The sequence below is a fragment of the Myxine glutinosa genome, chromosome 7 (assembly GCF_964187855.1).
Source record: "Myxine glutinosa chromosome 7, kmMyxGlut1.1, whole genome shotgun sequence".
In the NCBI taxonomy this organism is placed as follows: Eukaryota; Metazoa; Chordata; class Myxini; order Myxiniformes; family Myxinidae; genus Myxine; species Myxine glutinosa.
In genome coordinates, this window is record NC_136267.1 from 53,690,804 (window position 1) to 53,708,671 (window position 17,868).

General features: G+C 42.0%; 1 protein-coding gene across 4 annotated transcripts in view; it reads right to left on the bottom strand.

The window, feature by feature from the left end:
- ELP1 (elongator acetyltransferase complex subunit 1) overlaps positions 1-17,868 on the bottom strand; it is a 107,468-nt gene that overhangs the window by 66,874 nt on the left and 22,726 nt on the right. For all 4 annotated transcript variants that reach the window (XM_068122341.2, XM_068122340.2, XM_068122337.2 and 1 more), the window contains exons 13-20: positions 16,363-16,453; positions 13,764-13,943; positions 10,965-11,071; positions 8,556-8,653; positions 7,822-7,875; positions 2,706-2,808; positions 2,164-2,267; positions 404-477 (exon numbers count right to left, since the gene is read on the bottom strand). In XM_068122341.2, the coding sequence (XP_067978442.2) occupies positions 404-477; positions 2,164-2,267; positions 2,706-2,808; positions 7,822-7,875; positions 8,556-8,653; positions 10,965-11,071; positions 13,764-13,943; positions 16,363-16,453 (811 nt within the window). The remainder of the gene's footprint in view (positions 1-403; positions 478-2,163; positions 2,268-2,705; positions 2,809-7,821; positions 7,876-8,555; positions 8,654-10,964; positions 11,072-13,763; positions 13,944-16,362; positions 16,454-17,868) is intronic.

Genomic DNA, 17,868 nt, shown 5'->3' on the forward strand with positions numbered 1-17,868 from the left:
TTGCTTATGGGTGTATGGAAGTGTTTTTAGGCCCACACAAAAATATATGGAAAAAAAAATTGATTTCTTCAAAATGCCAACAGGATGATAACAGCACTGGGCAAATACTGGGTACACCTACAAGTTGATTAATAAAAACCAACCCATTCAACAACCATAATGTTCTTCAAAGTAAGAGCACAAGTTATTGATAACTTTTTACTTTCCAAAGTCCACTGAACAGGGAAAAATGAAATAAGAATAAAACTACTTCGATGCAAGCCCAGCATAAAGAGCCTGCCTTGAAAAGGGACAATAGGTTCTTCCAATCAATAAGATCTTGCGTTCCTTGTTACAAACATGCGCTCGAGATGCTGTTTACATGTAACAGCCATGAGAATGGCTTAACTGTATCAATACTCACTTGTCCAACCATCTGCCAATTTGAGCCAACACCAAGGGACGAGGGTGGATTGTTTCCAAGTTTCCACGTGGCATCTGCAGAAACAACATGGCAAGATGTCGAGGCATTGACTAAGAGCAATAATGGCTACAAAATGGCCGAAATGCATGTTGACCGGATATTACGCGAAACGTAACGTCTGGTCAACTTCAAAGACCATGAACGCCATTCATACTGCTCATCTGAGGCCGGCTCCCCATACCCAGTGTTGTGTTACCATTGCCAGTGAGATGATCGTCATGGATAGAGTATCGTGCCGGCAGCTACATAATCAATCTTAATTAATTTGACGAACGAACCATGGTTATGCACTGCTTCCTGCGATCTTACTCCCTATGGTCTGGGCAATTTACCCCCAGCTGCTTTGCGCCGCAATCGGAACAGCCAAGAGAGTCAGGACAATAATTATTTCAAAGATGTATTCAGGCAAAGCACCTATGTACAAGGAGGCAATTTACAAGCACATTTACATTCACCTTGTCCCCTACACCTCACCGGATGCCCTAGTCAATCACTTATCACCTTTACAAAAATGGTGCCAATCTTATATTTGACAATGGAAGGGAGAGATATGAGAAAGAGGAAGAAAAAGATAAGGATTGGGACGAACCGAGCCCCTTCACACCTTGCGCTAACTCAGTTGAACTAATGTTGCCTGGCAACACAGGCATGTCTGTCCTGGTCTGAGTCCTCCTCACTAGCCTCACTCCACGTACTACCGAACTGCCATGTCTCTCCCCATGCCCGGAAAAGATTGTGTTTGCAGTGCAAACTCGTAGCGGGTTTTGGTGATGATGCTCGGACGATGATGAGGTGAAGGCTCCGAAGAGGGGCAAAGCGATCACACAGGTGAGAGGACTCAAAATGGAAACAAGAGGAGTCGGAATGGAAACGAGAGGAGTCTGACTGGAAAGGAGATAATACTTCCTCCTGCACCTTCCCCTCCCCGCCCCATCTCCATTGGGAAGGCATCTGATATGTTATCAAAACATCTAAGACCGGATGATGCTGCGGACCATTAAGTGGAATCGGGTTTCAGAGCAATCAGTTGATCAATAAGGGATAAGTAGTAGGGATCTGATGTTTCAGGGTGTAACCCCCCCCCCCCCCTCCTCCTCACACCCCTTCGGAGCCCCCATGATCTGAATTTGAAACATCCGAAATCAAAAAAAAATCTAAGACCGAGTGATCCTGCAGACCATCGAGTGGAAGGTAAATAAGGGACAAGTAGGGATTCCAAGTTTGGGGGCCAACCCCTCCTGGGTGCCCCCATTATCCTAAATAAAAATATTGAAAACCGAGCGGTTGTGCTGACTACTGTCTTGTATTCATGTGTTAAGTTTCAGAACAATCATATACGTAATAAGGGAGGAGTAGCAAAATACCAAAAATTTAACAGACGGACGGACGGACATCACGACCCATTTTAGAAGTTAATCTCTTCGAGAATTGAGATGAGATGAACTAAAAATGTGAGATGGCTACAGTACAAAAAAATCACCCAAATAAGATCAAATGCTTGTCATTGATGAGAGTTGGAAACACTTTTGCAAAACACTGAATAAAGAGCAGTCATAAGGGCTGATAAATCTTATTTGGAGCAACTATAAAGACAAGAACCATACTGCATGCAATTCCATTTTTTATTTCAATACAAAGAAAAATGAGCACAGCAGAAACGCTGAGCACGTGATAAATGCAATACAAAATAAAAATGGCACCTGTAGGACAACTTTGGTGTCTCCCGATACAGCAGTGACGATGCGTGAGCCTCGCTCCAGTTTCCGAGTGACCTCCTCTTTTGGCATGTCCACATCCAAAATACCTGAACAAACACAGGGATGAAGATCTACCATGAGCCTTATATCAATGTAAGAAAAATAAATAAACAAACAAGAAATATGTCGTGCTTAGCACGATACTTAGCACACTTAGCATGAAATCCCTAAAATAAGGTGTTGGCCTATGATGACCTCAAAAATAATTGGTGGTTGAATGCAGTGACCATATATTGATGCAAATCCTCTTAAGATTTCCAGCCAATCAGATGAAAATTGAGGATTTTAGAAATTTGACAAAGTTGGTGATCTTTGGCCTATGTTGACCTATGTTGACCTCAACCCCAACACACACTGCAAAAATCGTTTTGGTACAGGTGAACTTGGGTATGGTATAATGAATGCTGCTGAATATAGGAATAAGATTTTTAAAAACCTGTTAGTTGTTTTTGTTTACTTGTTAAGAACAACAAACGGTTATTTACCTGTCTCGCTTCCGTGCCACTCCAAACAGCGCAGCAAGTGCGTGTGTGTGCAGACCATCAAGAAGTTATCATGCAGAGCAAATGAACTACAGTTGGAGATGACCTGAAAAGACAGGAAGACAAAGAATATCGATCTAAAAGAGAAAGCACAACAGAAAAACACATTTCATCTTGCAATTTGGAAGGAGAGCACAAGAGGTGCAAAGGGAAGAGTAAAGGAAGTATGGAAACTAATTGGCAAATGACAAGAAAAGTGAGCAAGAAATATACACAGGGCATTCCCATGGACAACTACTGGAATAAATAGCACCGTAAAGCAGGCGTAACCCCTCAGCCCATGCATGGTGAAAGGAAGCCGTGGCGGCCACATTGAAAATCGCAGCATGCCCATTTTCGAAAGGCACCTTCCTCTACTCAACCCCAACACACACTGCAAAAATGAATTTAATCGGACAAGCCGTTCTGCTCGAAATTAATGGAAACCAATTTCAAGATGGCTGCCGTGGCGGCCATATTGAAAATCGCAGCGCGCCCATTTTCGAAAGGAACCTTCCTCTACTCAACCCCAACACACACTGCAAACATGGATTTAATCGGACAAGCCGTTCTGCTCAAAATTGACGGAAACCAATTTCAAGATGGCTACCGTGGCGGCCATATTGAAAATCGCAGCGCGCCCATTTTCGAAAGGAACCTTCCTCTACTCAACCCCAACACACACTGCAAAAATTGATTTAATCGGACGAGCCGTTCTCATTGAAATTGAAAGAAACCAAAAGTTGACGGATGCCCGGACGCCCGCCCGCCCGCCCGGACGACATCCCTGACGACAATACCCCTTAGCCCATTGGGCTGAGGGGTGAAAAGGGGCAGTATACAACACTCACATGGATTTGCAAAAGTTTACAACATTGGTCATGTCAAGGATTGTTGTTTTCGCATCACAGACAGGTCTGTGGTCTCTGTTTACAACTTCATCTCCAATATTTTGGCCTCTGTTTTCTGTCCTCCGACCCTCCTGAGCAACTCCAGGAAGAATGGGTTCTTACATTAACTCCCTCCGAGTTAAACTTCCAAAATCGAAGCTGACTGCACACCTCAACTCCTTTGTTCGTTGCTTCTCCCACCTATGGGACCCCTTTCCAGAGGCCTTTCTTTCCCACTCTTCCCTCCCTCAAGGGCTTCAATCAACTAGGCACTAGGCAGTGCACCACCATCCTGTGATATCACACATCCTGACTCACGATCTTTATTACCCCTATCGACCCTTCCAACTCTCTTAATTGCTGATTGCAGTGTTTCCTCCTCTTTTCTCTCGCTTCCTTTCCAATTAATTTATTCCCTTGCTGGTTGCACCCAATTGTTGCTCTGCTACCCCAGCCACTGTCAAATTAACCTTCCTCTTCCATTGGAATCATTATGTGGTGGTGAAATCTTTAGAACAAAAATTCACTGGCTGTGAATAAAATGTAACAAAAAAAAGAAATAAAAATAAAGAGAGGGCAATGGTGCGTAAATCGTAAGGAAGGAAACCATACCAACAACAACAACCACCACATTTATGAGTGGAAGTCAACTGTATCATGCATGATGGTCTTACACGAGGTGACTGAGTTCTTCCGAATCCCGAATAACACAGACATGATTAAGAAAGATGAGTATTGTCAAGTCCGTGGCCAATGAAGACCAGCCTTGGACAGATAGCCGAACGTTTCTTTAACTCCGAGGCGTATACCTGAAACTTGGCGGGATTATCTTTTTGCACATGCGGGAAAGGCCCCAAAGCCCGAGCTGAACGGACGGCCGCAACGGGGTTTATTACTCTAACCCACAGACGAGTAAACGAACACGACACAAAAGGAAAATGCAACAAATAATGAATTTAATGAAATAATTATGAGACGATAAAATGGCAATTTAAATGTTGAGGTAAAGAAAACCTATAATTCCTAATTTAAGACGTCTCCACTCAGACACACGGAACAGACAAGGGAATGATTAAGCAAATAAAAAGAAAATCCCCCCTTTGTCTTTGGCGCTCAGCTCTGGTCTCGCCGAGCACTCTGGTGGGGTCGGTCGCTGAGAGGACCGCGCGTTGAAGTGCCCGCACACCGAGCCGTGCAGCAGGCAACCAAACGTCCCCCCGTTCGATCCCAAAGCCGGCACAAGAGAGCGAGTCCGCTTCTTCCTCCTCCTCTCCATGATCGCACATGAGCCAGGAACAGCCAAGCCAGGTACAAAGAACAAAAGCGACCACCCGATCTGATCGCCAGAACCAAGAAGATTCTAAAATGCAACCGTTCACCATGAAGCCCAGGACAGAGAGACAAAATGTGACCGCTCTCCACACAGCCAGCACCAAGAGAGCAAGGGGGAAGAGGGGAGGGAGGAGAAAGAAGGAACCCTCCCCCGTCCCCCGCCGACGTCACCCCCCGACCAATCCTGACGTCCAATTACATCATCTCATGGCTCCTTAACCTGTCACGAAGCTTGGGGCGTGGTTTCTCCGTTATAAGTCATCAATGCGGAGTCTAGCTTGCCATTCGGGTATGTTCGTCTGAGCAGGGTTTACCCGCCGATCGGCAAATGATCGGGTCTCTCTCCACCTGACGGTGTGGTGGGTGTAATGGCCATTGTTGTAATGGTTGTTTTAATGGCGGCCCTCCTTGATGAAACAAAACAGAAGGAAAAATCACAGGGGCAACCACACTGGGGATCATCCTCAAGCCCCACCCAACCAGCATAGCTCCACCCCTCATATGGGGACACGCATACGATCGCACTCTACACAGACTCCCCACCCAGTCACTTTGAGGCCCCTCCTCCTCATGCCACATGGTCCATGCCAATTTACACAATCCTGCCTTTCTGATGAGATTCATCTCTACCCCCACAAACGTAACAGTATGTTCTAGGCCTCCGGGGACATAAAGCAATTACATGTACAAAATGATCCAAGTTTAAACCCTCCACACCCAAATACCAAATGATCCAAGCTTAAAACCTCCCCTCTCCACCTCCTTGGCTCCTATGTTCTTTCTCTCCCCTCTTCTTGTTCATTCTAACCTCTTTCGCTTCTCTCAAGTTTCAAACACCCCCGACTTCCTTTCACTTCCATTCTCCCTTTTTTTTTCAATTTAACCTCTCCTTTACCTGTGCATATCAAAATAAACTGAACGGCACTCGGTAGAGCGGTGTCAAACCTTGACTCGGACTGGAAGGACTGGGTAACAGTGGAATTTGCTGATGGATTGAGGAATATAGACCTGTGGGTGAAATCCTTTCTCATTGGCTTTATACTGGCTGTTACCCCGAGGCATTACAACAGGCTGTGGAGTGGAGGTTGTCTCTTGTGAACTTCCTGTAGTTTGGATTCTGATGATGTGGACATATTGTGGATTCCTTCCCTCAACTTCCACCCTGGTAAAATCCAATGGTTGTGCTGTTGCTTTTTGAAGAAGCCTTGGGGTTTTCCTCGATTGTTCAACACTAACTGTCCGCTGACTGGTAACATCACACACTGTTAAGCATTGCTGTGGGTCATATTCCGAGTTCCACCAACTTGTTTGTGTTTAGTTAATCTGATGAGATAAATTGGTTTATACCTGGCATTTATTGTCACAAGTATTTGACTTATTACTTATTTTGATTTCACAAGTATAATGTCGGTGATTTAATTTAGCTGTTGGGAGATAGGAATTTGGGAGTATCCAAACTTGTGCCTGGGTAATCGCTTTTTATACACTTCATACATTTGACTCTAACAGAGAGAGAGAGAGAGAGAGAGAGAGAGAGAGATAGAGACAGAGACAGAGACAGAGTGAGACAGAGTGAGACAGAGTGAGACAGAGAGACAGAGACAGAGACACAGAGAGACAGAGAGTGAGACAGAGACAGAGAGACAGAGAGATAGAGACAGAGACATAGAGACAGAGACATAGAGACAGAGACATAGAGACAGAGACATAGAGACAGAGACATAGAGACAGAGACAGAGACATAGAGACAGAGAGACATAGAGAGATAGACAGATAGAGAGATAGAGAGATAGACAGAGACAGACAGAGACAGAGAGACAGAGATTGAGAGAGACAGAGATAGAGATAGAGATAGACAGAGACAGAAACAGAGACATAGAGATAGAGATAGAGATAGAGATAGAGATTGAGAGAGACAAAGACAGAAACAGAGAGATAGAGATAGAGATAGAGATTGAGAGAGACAGAGACAGAGAGATAGAGATAGAGATAGAGATAGAGATAGAGATAGAGATAGAGATTGAGAGAGACAGAGACAAAAACAGAGAGATAGAGATAGAGATTGAGAGAGACAGAGACAGAGACAGAAACAGAGAGATAGAGATAGAGATAGAGATAGAGATTGAGAGAGACAGAGACAGAGACAGAGAGATAGATGAGATGCTCCGAGCTGGAGTTTGATCAATTTAAATGGTTCGTCAAATAATGCTCTGATGACCCTGTCATTTTGAAGTTCATAGCATTCCTCCACTCACTCACAATGGGGAATCCACTCACTGATCCATGTCAACATCAGATTGTCCTATCCAGATTTATGTTCAATTTTATCATTTTCAGATATTTGGCCTTTGACCCGAAAATGTAACCAGTTAATCTTTGCACATAGTACATACTTGTATCAAGTTTGGTCAAAATCCCTTCAGCGGTTTAAAAGTTATCATGACAACTAAAATCTGCTACACACGCACTCACACACAGACGGACGGACAAACCCGAAAACATACGTCTCGGGCGCCTACGACTGCAGAGGCATAAAAAAGACAATCTTCACTGAATCTGAGTGACAAAAATAGCAGGAAGCAAGTAAAAACAAAAATGTCATTAACAGAGCCATAAAGTTCAGCAAAAACATTTTCTTGACAAAGAACTGCAAGGGAAAAATATGAGCAATGTCCTGGTAAACCAAATCGTGGGAAAAAGTTATAGGGTCATAACAATCATCAAGCCAATTTAAATATAACTCAGAGATAAAACCTATACACATGGATTATTTAAAGGTTGTCGTAGTGTGCGACTTGCACGAAAGCAGAGCGAAAATTTAAGATTTGACAAAACAATACAACACCACAACCACATACCTCACAGTTATCGATGAACAACTTTGACTTCTCTGACAACCCAAGCACAACCTCCTGAAGAAAAACAAAATTCACAAAGTAAACTGCATTATTGTGACAGGATGCATTGCACTCGGCCTAAATTAAAGCATGATGATGATGACATGAGCACATGTTTAATTTAATTATGCATGCAGATAACGGGCAGCGTGAGGGTGAGGGAGGGTGCACAGGTGGACTGGAGGTATGCATTGTGCTGTACATGCAAAAAGAGTACATTTATTGAAAAAAAAAAAAAAAAATGCTGAAATGAATCACCAACATGTGGAAAGAAGGTGTTTTGGTAAGGTGAACTGTTGCAGTGTGCTTGTTGTTACTCAGCAAAATGGAGTAATGGATTGAATAAACGGAAAGTTATAAAGAGTAGGCTCACTGTCTAGGGAGAAGAGGCCTTTTATATATTTATTTATGCTTCCCCGAAGGACGTGTGTGTGCTTATGGGGAGAAGAAAATTCTCCCCCATCCGACAGCCTCCTCTCCGCCTTCCTAGCAAATACGTTTTAATTATGCTTCATACAATGGTAGGTTCATACTTCTTGTGATGCAACAATCTAACAAAAATATATCTCAATAGCTCATTAAATGGAAGATTTGTGCTTCCTACAAAGACAAACAATGCGTTAAAATTGTCAGAAAGCAATAAAACGATTTATCAAGTTAAAATTATGAGACTGTTTTGGAAGTTGAAAACAAACCTCATCCTTGTAGCTGGCCAGTTCCACTTTGATGCACGGTTGGGAAAACTCAACAGGTTTACCAAACCCATCCTTCCAGGGACACAATCGCTCATCAACTGCAAACAATGCAACAATCAATAGAAGGTCCAATCATCAGTATCAAACAACTGACCAAATAAATCAAAGAGGGGTTTTTTGTACACCGCTCCTTTCCTCTTCCATCTCCAGGCGCTGCATGTTCGATGCCCGGCGATGACGGGCGCTGAAATGGAGTACTCAATTTTCACTCCGGTTTCTTTCTGGTTTGTTTGTTTGTTTGTTTGTCCGGGCGATAGCTCAGCCATCCTTTGAGATAGGAAACTGAAATTTGGGCACAATAGTGAGCATGTGCTTTGGCAAAAACAGTATTTTTATTTATTTATTGATTAATCAATTGATTGATTAATTACTTAATTATTATCGATTAATTAACTACTTATTTATTTCCTTTCTCTTCTGAGCAATATCTCAGGCACCTTTTGAGTTAGGAAGCTGATATTTGGATATGACAATGACAAAGTGATTTGACTGTAAAGGGTATTTTTGATTTATTGATTAATCAATTAATTATTTAAATTAATGACATTTAATTAATTTTCAAAAAGTCACAGCTTCAGATGAAACACTGGTGGTTGAGGTATGCTATTAGGCAATTCATGAAGAAATTATTTTACGATTAAATTGCTATACGTGGGAAAATTACACGCCCAGACCAGGAAAATATATTGAAAACCAGATTGTGACTAAAATGGTTTGACTTTGGGCATTTGTTCTTTTTTTTGGACAAAATCAAGTTGGTTAACTTGTGTATTTTCTACAACTAGTACACCCACTCACTACGGGAGTATATAGATTAAAGTCGATCTATGGTCGGGTCTCAAGAACATTGGGTGTGTGTTCATTTACCAAGTTTCTTGTGAAGAGATCGCCAAGTGGTTTAAGCATTCAAGCAAGCACTCCATTCAAAACCATTAAGGATTGGCTGGCTTGGCAAGCGATAGCTAGCTGCTTGGTAAATGAGCACAACCCGGGATTCCTCCCGTTCAGTTTCGTGTTAAAAAGCAGGAGCGAGTTTCAAAAGTTCCCGACGAAAAACGCCACCTTAGCAGCAGGAAGGGTCGTGTTATTTACCCAACCCTTGTGGGGCGTATAGAGTACAGTAGATATTCGCTCAGTTCTGTAAGTAAAACTTCCCTCACGGATGTTGGGATTCCTCCAAGTTTCTTCATTTAGTGTTATAAACAGCATTAGCAACTGTTTAAAAAGCTAATCATACGTGTTTGTGGTTTATAATATTTTCATTTCTGATAGAGGCTGCTGGGCCGTTGCTCCCACGAAAACACCATGGTTAAGCTATTTATAAACGTTGACTTGACGTTTGTTCAAGGAGGAAAAACACTTTGGGGAGGTGGGATATTATTGGTATTAATATTGTTTTGTAATAACATTAATATGATGCTATTATCGTTAGTTTTGTTATTAGAAGCGGCCTTGGAAAAACGCCATGATAAAGCTAACTTAACATGGATATACACCTCAACACGCAACCCCATTGACGGCAATGGTGGGGAAAACTCGCTCAGAGGAGAAAACCCCCTTGGGGAGAGGGGCAAATGAATGTGCTACAACCTTAATTGTGTATCCCTTAGTCATCCTATGAAGTTTGGTTGAGACTGGATAAGTAATGATGGAATGTATCGCAGTCAAAAAATCATCAAACAGACAGACACCAAATTGAATATTTTAGTATGATGTGGCTTATGCAAAACTCGATTTGAACAACAATGAAATGCTACATAATTAAAGAGTCAGCCACAGACTATCAGAGACCTGTCTTCAACATTGCAACCCTTCACTAAACATTTTTATTTAAAAAAAAAACATTTTAACAGCTTTGTGCATCACACTGAAAAAGCATGCAAAATTTCATGTTCTAAAACTATCACAAAAAAATGCTTGTATCTTTTTTACTGTGTGTGTGTGTGTGTGTGTGTGTGTGTGTGTGTGTGTGTGTGTGTGTGTGTGTGTGTGTGTGTGTGTGTGTGTGTGTGTGTGTGTGTGTGTGTGTGTCTTTGTGTGTCTTTTTGCCTGTCTGCGTCTGTCTGTCTGTGTGTGCACTTTTGCCTGTCTGTGTCTGTATGTGTCTGTCTGTCTGTCTGTATGTATCTGCATTTGTCTTTGTGTCTGTCCGTCTTTCTGTCCGTCTGTCTGTCGCGCGTCCGTGCTTGGGGTCCTGGCATATGCGCGCATGTCATGTATGATTTAAACTTGGGATCCTGGCATAGGAGCTATGTTTACAGATGGGAATAGAAAACAGATAAAGCAAAATATTTTGCATTGTAAAGAGAAGGCGATGACGATGACAAATAGAGCATTACATGTTAATACCTGGATTGTAATGCAAGAGTCTCCCATCCAACAGCTGGAGAAGCACCGAGCCAGTTTTTGCACAGTAAGTAAGGCTGATCACGAAACCTTCCACCTCGATCTGTGACCTGCATTGTAAGATAATGTGTGAATATTATGGCACTTGGAATGGGGCACTTAACAAATAAAACCCAAATACATTAATAAAGTTTGGCTGAAGTTCAATGCACATCAAATTTTATGAAAGAAGATTTTTAGTGGTATATACGAAAGCCTGGAGAAGGTTGGAAGCACGCTTGGGCTCTGAGATAAATTCTGAGGTGGATCCCAGTGACAGTAAAATTAAACCACAAAATTGTAGTTCCTGTGTCGTGAAAGTAGGGATTGATGGATGGTTAATGACCATTTAATGAAGGGGGTGTTAAACTTGGTCTCACCTGCAATTGCCAAAAATTAATCCCATTGTATTGTTGAAAAAAGTACATCTTTGTGACCAGTACCTTAATTAATGTAGGTGGGCGAAACACGACATAGGATTGGAAGTGAAATATTACATAACGCTAGAAAATTAAACCAGCCACAATTCCAATGTTCTACACTTGACTTTTGGGGCAACTTCAATGTTCTGGAGTCCATTTAAACTAAGTGTACGTGGCGAGGATACAGGTGTGTTCAAAGGCCAACATTCTTTCCCTACATGATTCTCTCACATGTACATGATTCTTTCCCTACACGATTCCTACATGATTCTGTGCGTACATTTAGCATCACCGATTGTCAAGAACGGCAGTCATCGAGTCCAAGCTGATGAGGCATTCACGGACAAGATCTGGGTTGTGCACAGGATTTTATGAGAGGGCCTGGCAAATTTCTTGATTAAAAAAGGCACCATTTGTCTGCTCAACAGATAAATAAATAAATTAATAAATGATGAAAACACAAAAAAATTCACCCAAAAATAAAATCGAGCAGATACAAGATTCCCCCAACAAGTCAAACAAGAAACTGGTGCTTTCAATCAGCTTTGAGTCAGAGAACAAGTGGTTGCTACGGTTTACATTTTGGATATCCTGCATGACTTTTTGTATACACAGGCGAGGCTCGTGGAAGAGCGAGTGCTAGTACACTGAATGGATCAGGATACATCAGGACAAAAGGAACAGCAGAGAGCAGGGGAAAACACCAACAGCAAAGCTGAAGGCCATGACAGAGGGATACTTGGACAAACAATGGGCGTGGGGAGGAATTGAGGGGAAGGGGGGAGCAGGAGAGGATGCATTGGGTGAACAAGATTGATACAGATACAGAAGGAAACTCTTAGGAGGGAAAAACGGAAATTTGGGAGGAGAGATTGGGGTGGAATTTTTTTTGGGGGGAGGGAGTATTGGGGGGAGGGGGGCGGTTAATGAGGGTAGATAAGATCATGGTTTTCTGAGATGGTGGTGGGGACGACCTCAGAAGGTGGAGAACAGTTGTCTTGAAGACATGGAGGGAAAAATGAGATTGAAGAGGAAGTGCAAGTTGGTTCCACAGGCAGGAAAAAAGAGGAACAAACGAGTGAACAAACGAGTGAACAAATGAGTGAACAAATGAGTGTACAAGTGATTCTGGATTCAGGTAGTTTCACTAGAAGGCAGATGATGGTGTGCCGTGTGAGCCCTGCAGCCTGCAGAAACCTGGGGGGGTGGGGGGGAGGGGGAGCAGCGCGGAGGACAAAGCATGGAAAGAACAGAGGGTGCAAGACCAGAAAGGAAGCAGAAGAAGACAGAAAGACCACAAACCTGTCTATGATGGCGAAGTGATCGGCCCATAGACTCAGCTTGGATAAATCAAGGACTCAAGGCTCAAGGATAGACAAGTAGACGTGTAGACTAAAATGGCAGGCTTGTAGTTAAACAAACTAAACAAGTAAACGAAACAAGTGGGCGTGGGGAGGAATGGGGAAACCAACAAACAAGTAAACAAGAAATGGTAAAACAAGTAAACAAACAAGGTAAACTAAACAAGTGTAGACAAATACTCAAGGACGCACAAGTTGTGCAACTTTGTTTATCCTTGAAACTTTGATCATCTTCCTTTAAATGTACGCAATAGAAACCATACAATTTAATGCACCACTTTCTTTCAGCTTTCTGCACCCACATATATTTTCCGTGCACAGTATTCCCACCATCCTCTGCTCCCAAATACGTACACAGCACCATGTGATATGCAGCAACATACATCTGCTATTAAAAAGCCAGTATTGTGTCTTCAATGACCTTACGTTGGCATAACACCATTGCAAATGATATTCACATATCAATCTGTGTTGTTTTTCCTGGTGTTGGGCTAGCGGCTAGGGTGCCAGCTTAGGATCCTAGGATCCTGGGTTCGAATCCCGGTCGATTGCTGAATTAACACCAGGGGGGTTGACTCAGCCTGTCATCCTTCCGAGGTCGGCTAATTGAATACCAGTTCACTGGTAATTCTCTGTTTGTCGTAAAAAGGCGACAAAAAGGGTTGGCGGCAGGAAGGGCATCCGGCCGTAAAACATTGCTTCAAAAAGGGGACCAAAAAACAACAACAACCACGGTCCCCGAAAAAGGCCAACCCCCGCTTGCGGGGAAAAATGGCCTCTAAAGGTGGTTTTAATCTGTGTTGTTTTTAAAGTCAACACCAAATCATGCAGGTGACACACCTCTCATGCTCCATGTCCGTTCATGTGTGTTATGTCAAATTCAGGCCCGATAAATGCAGTATATTTCAAGTCTATCTCGTGCATAAATTAAAGTGTGCAAAGTAAAACCTTGGAACCATGAATAAGCGTCTTGTATTTACCTGATAAGCAGAGAACCCTCATGCTCCTGACCAGTGCAGCATGCCTCGGCCACTAGATGTAAGAGAATCGAAGAGGTGGAAGAGGGAGCAGTTGAGAGAGCCATGAAAGAGTCTCCACCCAACCAGGTAAGCTGATGGAGATCTGAGGCACTCCTCCGACCTTCCATGGTTCCTTCAAGCCTGACGCACACACACACACACACTTTAAACTCGAGGTTCCAGGGAACCTGAACTCAACTGGTCTATATCAATATGGTTAGAATATGCATAATAGAACCACAAACTATATAGTTTGCATGTGCTAAAGAGGTACAGTAACGTTGAAGGTATCTCATGTTTAAACAGGAAACTAGAAAAAATTGAGTTTTAAGTGAGGCATGAAAAGTAAAACTACAATTACTTTTCTCAGATTTCAGAATTGAATTTATTATACAGTCACGTGAAAAAGTAAGTACACCCCATGTAAAGTTTTGACTTTTTCAACATATTTCAACATACAGCTGTTTGATCTTCATTTCAACAATATTGACAGATAAAGGTGATATAATACAACAAATATCATGAAACATTTACATTTTGTAGTCCATTGTATAATTTAAATAAACATAAATGCAAATTTCGCATGTGGAAAAAGTAAGTACACCCTTGGCTCTAATAGGTGGTATTGCCCCCTTTGGCAGAAACAACCTCAAGTAGGCGTTTCTTATAACTGTCTACCAGTCTCTGACATCGACTGGGAGAAATTTTTGCCCACTCCTCCATGCAGAATTATTTCAGCTGTGCGATGTTTGAGGGGTTTCTTGCATGCACAGCTCGTTTCAAATCCCCCCACAACATCTCGATGGGATTTAGATCTGGGCTTTGACTTGGCCATTCCAGAACCCTCCATTTCTTTCTTTTCAGCCATTCCTTGGTGGATTTACTGGTATGTTTAGGGTCATTGTCATGTTGCAAGGTCCACCTTCGGTTGAGCTTCAACTTTCCGACAGATGGCCTCACATTATCCTCAAGCACTCTCTGGTACAATGAAGAATTCATCGTGGATTCTATGATGGTGAGCTGCCCAGGCCCTGATGCAGCAAAGCTGCCCCAAACCATAATATTTCCACCAACATGTTTTACAGTTGGTATCAGGTTCTTGTGGTCAAATGCTGTCTTTGGTTTTCACCAAACATGTCTTCTGGTACTGTGGCCAAATAGCTCTACCTTTGACTCATCTGTCCAGAGCGCATTGTTCCAGAAGTGCTGGTCTTTGCCTCGGTGTTCACTGGCAAACTTTAGTCTTGCCCTGATGTTCTTTCTGGACAGCAAAGGTTTCCTCCTGGCACACCTCCCATGTAGATCAAATTTGTGCAGCCTCTTTCTAATGGTAGACTCATGCACTTTGACATCAACAGTGGCAAGAGCTACCTGTAGGTCCCGTGATGACATTCTGGGGTTCTTAGAGACTTCTTTCAGCATCTTGCGGTCTGCTCTCGGGCTGAACTTGCTGGGGCGGCCTGGCCTGAACAAGTTGGCAGTTGTTTGGAATATTCTCCACTTGTAGATGATCTTCCGGACAGTCGAATGATTGATTTCAAATTGTTTGGAGATCTTTTAAAATCCCTTCCCAGACTCGTAGGCATCTATAACCTTCTTTCTGAAGGCCTCAGAGAGCTCTTTTGATCTAGGCATGGTGACGCTGCACACTTCAACAACAAAGAGCAAACCAAAATAAATTTCTGAGGTTTAAATAAGACAGGTTCCTCCAAGATCCTCTCCAACGATGTTCTAATCATTTGCACCTGAGCTGGTGCACCTGATTCTAATTTTAGGTATTTGAAGTAGTGATAAATGTAGGGGTGTACTTACTTTTTCCACATGCGAAATTTGCATTTATGTTTATTTAAATTATACAATGGACTACAAAATGTAAATGTTTCATGATATTTGTTATATTATATCACCCTTATCTATCAATATTGTTGAAATGAGGATCAAATAGCTGTATGTTGAAATATGTTGAAAAAGTCAAAACTTTACATGGGGTGTACTTACTTTTCCACGTGACTGTATGTGTTGAGGTGTGTTACATACTGTCTACACACCAAGTGTCAGCCTTATAACTACATTAGGAAGTACCAGATTGACAAAAATTTATTTTTCAATATGGCCGCCCTGCCGCGACCATTTTTGGGCATGCAACGCCCAAATTCAATCCCAAACTAGTTTATGTCTTAAAGATGCTGCATAACAAGTTTCATCAAATTTGAATCAATATTTGTGACTTTTAGAGCGTAGACGTCGAATTGTTTACAGACGACAGACAGACAGACAGACAGACAGACAATGGACGACGGACACTGGGTGTCGACAAAAACTCAGCTGGACATAGTCCAGTTGAGTTAAGAATAAAATATAAATACAGTGAAACTTGTCAAATGATCCCAAAGTACTGATCTCCAATATCCCCTAAAAACACAATAAATAACTTGTGGCTACATGTGTTCTGCAGCCATTTGGCATACATTGGTATGCAGCAGCCACTGCTGTAACAGCCTGTATAGGGGATGACAATAAATGAAAACAAAACAGGCATTTTGGAATTTTTGAGACCAACCTGAAAGTACCAGCCAACACAGGGGTGGATATCAACTTCCGAAAGCCATTCACTGCATTGCAGAAAATTGTAGGATCCGCCTGGTCAGGGCCTAAAACCAGAACACATCATTTAATTACTGGGAAAATCTTACATAAATATTAAATAAATAAAATAGATAATAACAAATGTAATGAAATGTGAGGGCGTGAGGGAATTGCCTGTATTTTGTGACCGATCCGAGCTGGTAAGTTTAAATGACGCATCTTTATACAGCTTGCTTTACATAGGGCTTTTTTATGGTCTCCTGCTAATATGTGAATATTCTTTTGTCGATGACGTGGAGGTTTCATTTCAATACAACTCATTATCTTGAAGGCGTTTTGTAATTAAAATCATTACAACAAGTGCAAACACTGTAGACCCGACAGTACATTCTTTTCTTCTCATATGTACATTTGCAGGATTGTTGGTATTTGTTAAAATTTCGGTTCAAATGACTGGTACCCCAATTCTAAACCTCACTGCATCTCTTGGAAGAAATGTCGAACTACAATGTAGAAATGACCAACAAAAAAGCCAAGAATCCAATTGCAGGAAAATTGCTTCCAGCTTGTTTGTTCTGTACAACTAGTAAGTTGCCGTGCCCACACGGGATTCTAAACGAGGTAGGAATGGAGGCGGAAAAAATGCCAATGGCCTCTTCTGTCATCGAGCCGGCAAGGTGGGAGCAATAATTCACATTTATTGCACATCTGATGAAATTAAAATGCTCTAATGGTGGCGAGATGCTACATTTGAAACCGTTTGGGTGATTTTTGTAGCTTTTTGATGCCTGGGGTCCGTAATAAAAATTGTTATTGGTGTCAAAGACAGTGACAAATTGCAAATTAATAGTAGGATTTTGTGAAACAATGTTTTAGAAATTCCTTTTCAGCATGAAGTTTTGCCTCAATTGTATGGGGTAAAATATTTAATAAATGCATAAATTAATAAATAAATTTAATAAATGCATTTAATAAATGCAAAAATAAACACAAAAAAGTGCAAAAACAGATCCTTGCAACTACAGAACAATCAGCCCGCTCCCAATCATCATCAAGGTCATGGAATTCATCATCGTTTCTGACATTAAATTATTATTCTTCTCCAATGGCTTGATCTATGATCATCAATTTGGGTTCAGGCCAGACCACTCTACTATGGACATGCTGCTTCTGCTGTCTCAACAATGGATGCAGGTCATCAACGCCAAACAGGAAATTAGAGCTGTCTCCCTTGACTCATACCTTCGATACAGTCTGGCACTCCGTCCTGCTCAACAAACTCTCCTCCTATGGTATCGATGGAAACCTCCACAGATGGCTCACGGACTTCCTCTCCTGTCATAGTCAAAGCCTGGCTCTAAATGGAATTCTCTCATCTCCCCTTCCTGTCCAGGTTGTAGTTCCTCAAGGCAGTGTTCTGGGCCCTTTGCTTTTTCTGGTCTTCATTAATGATCTTTTAATGATCATTAATGATCTCTCC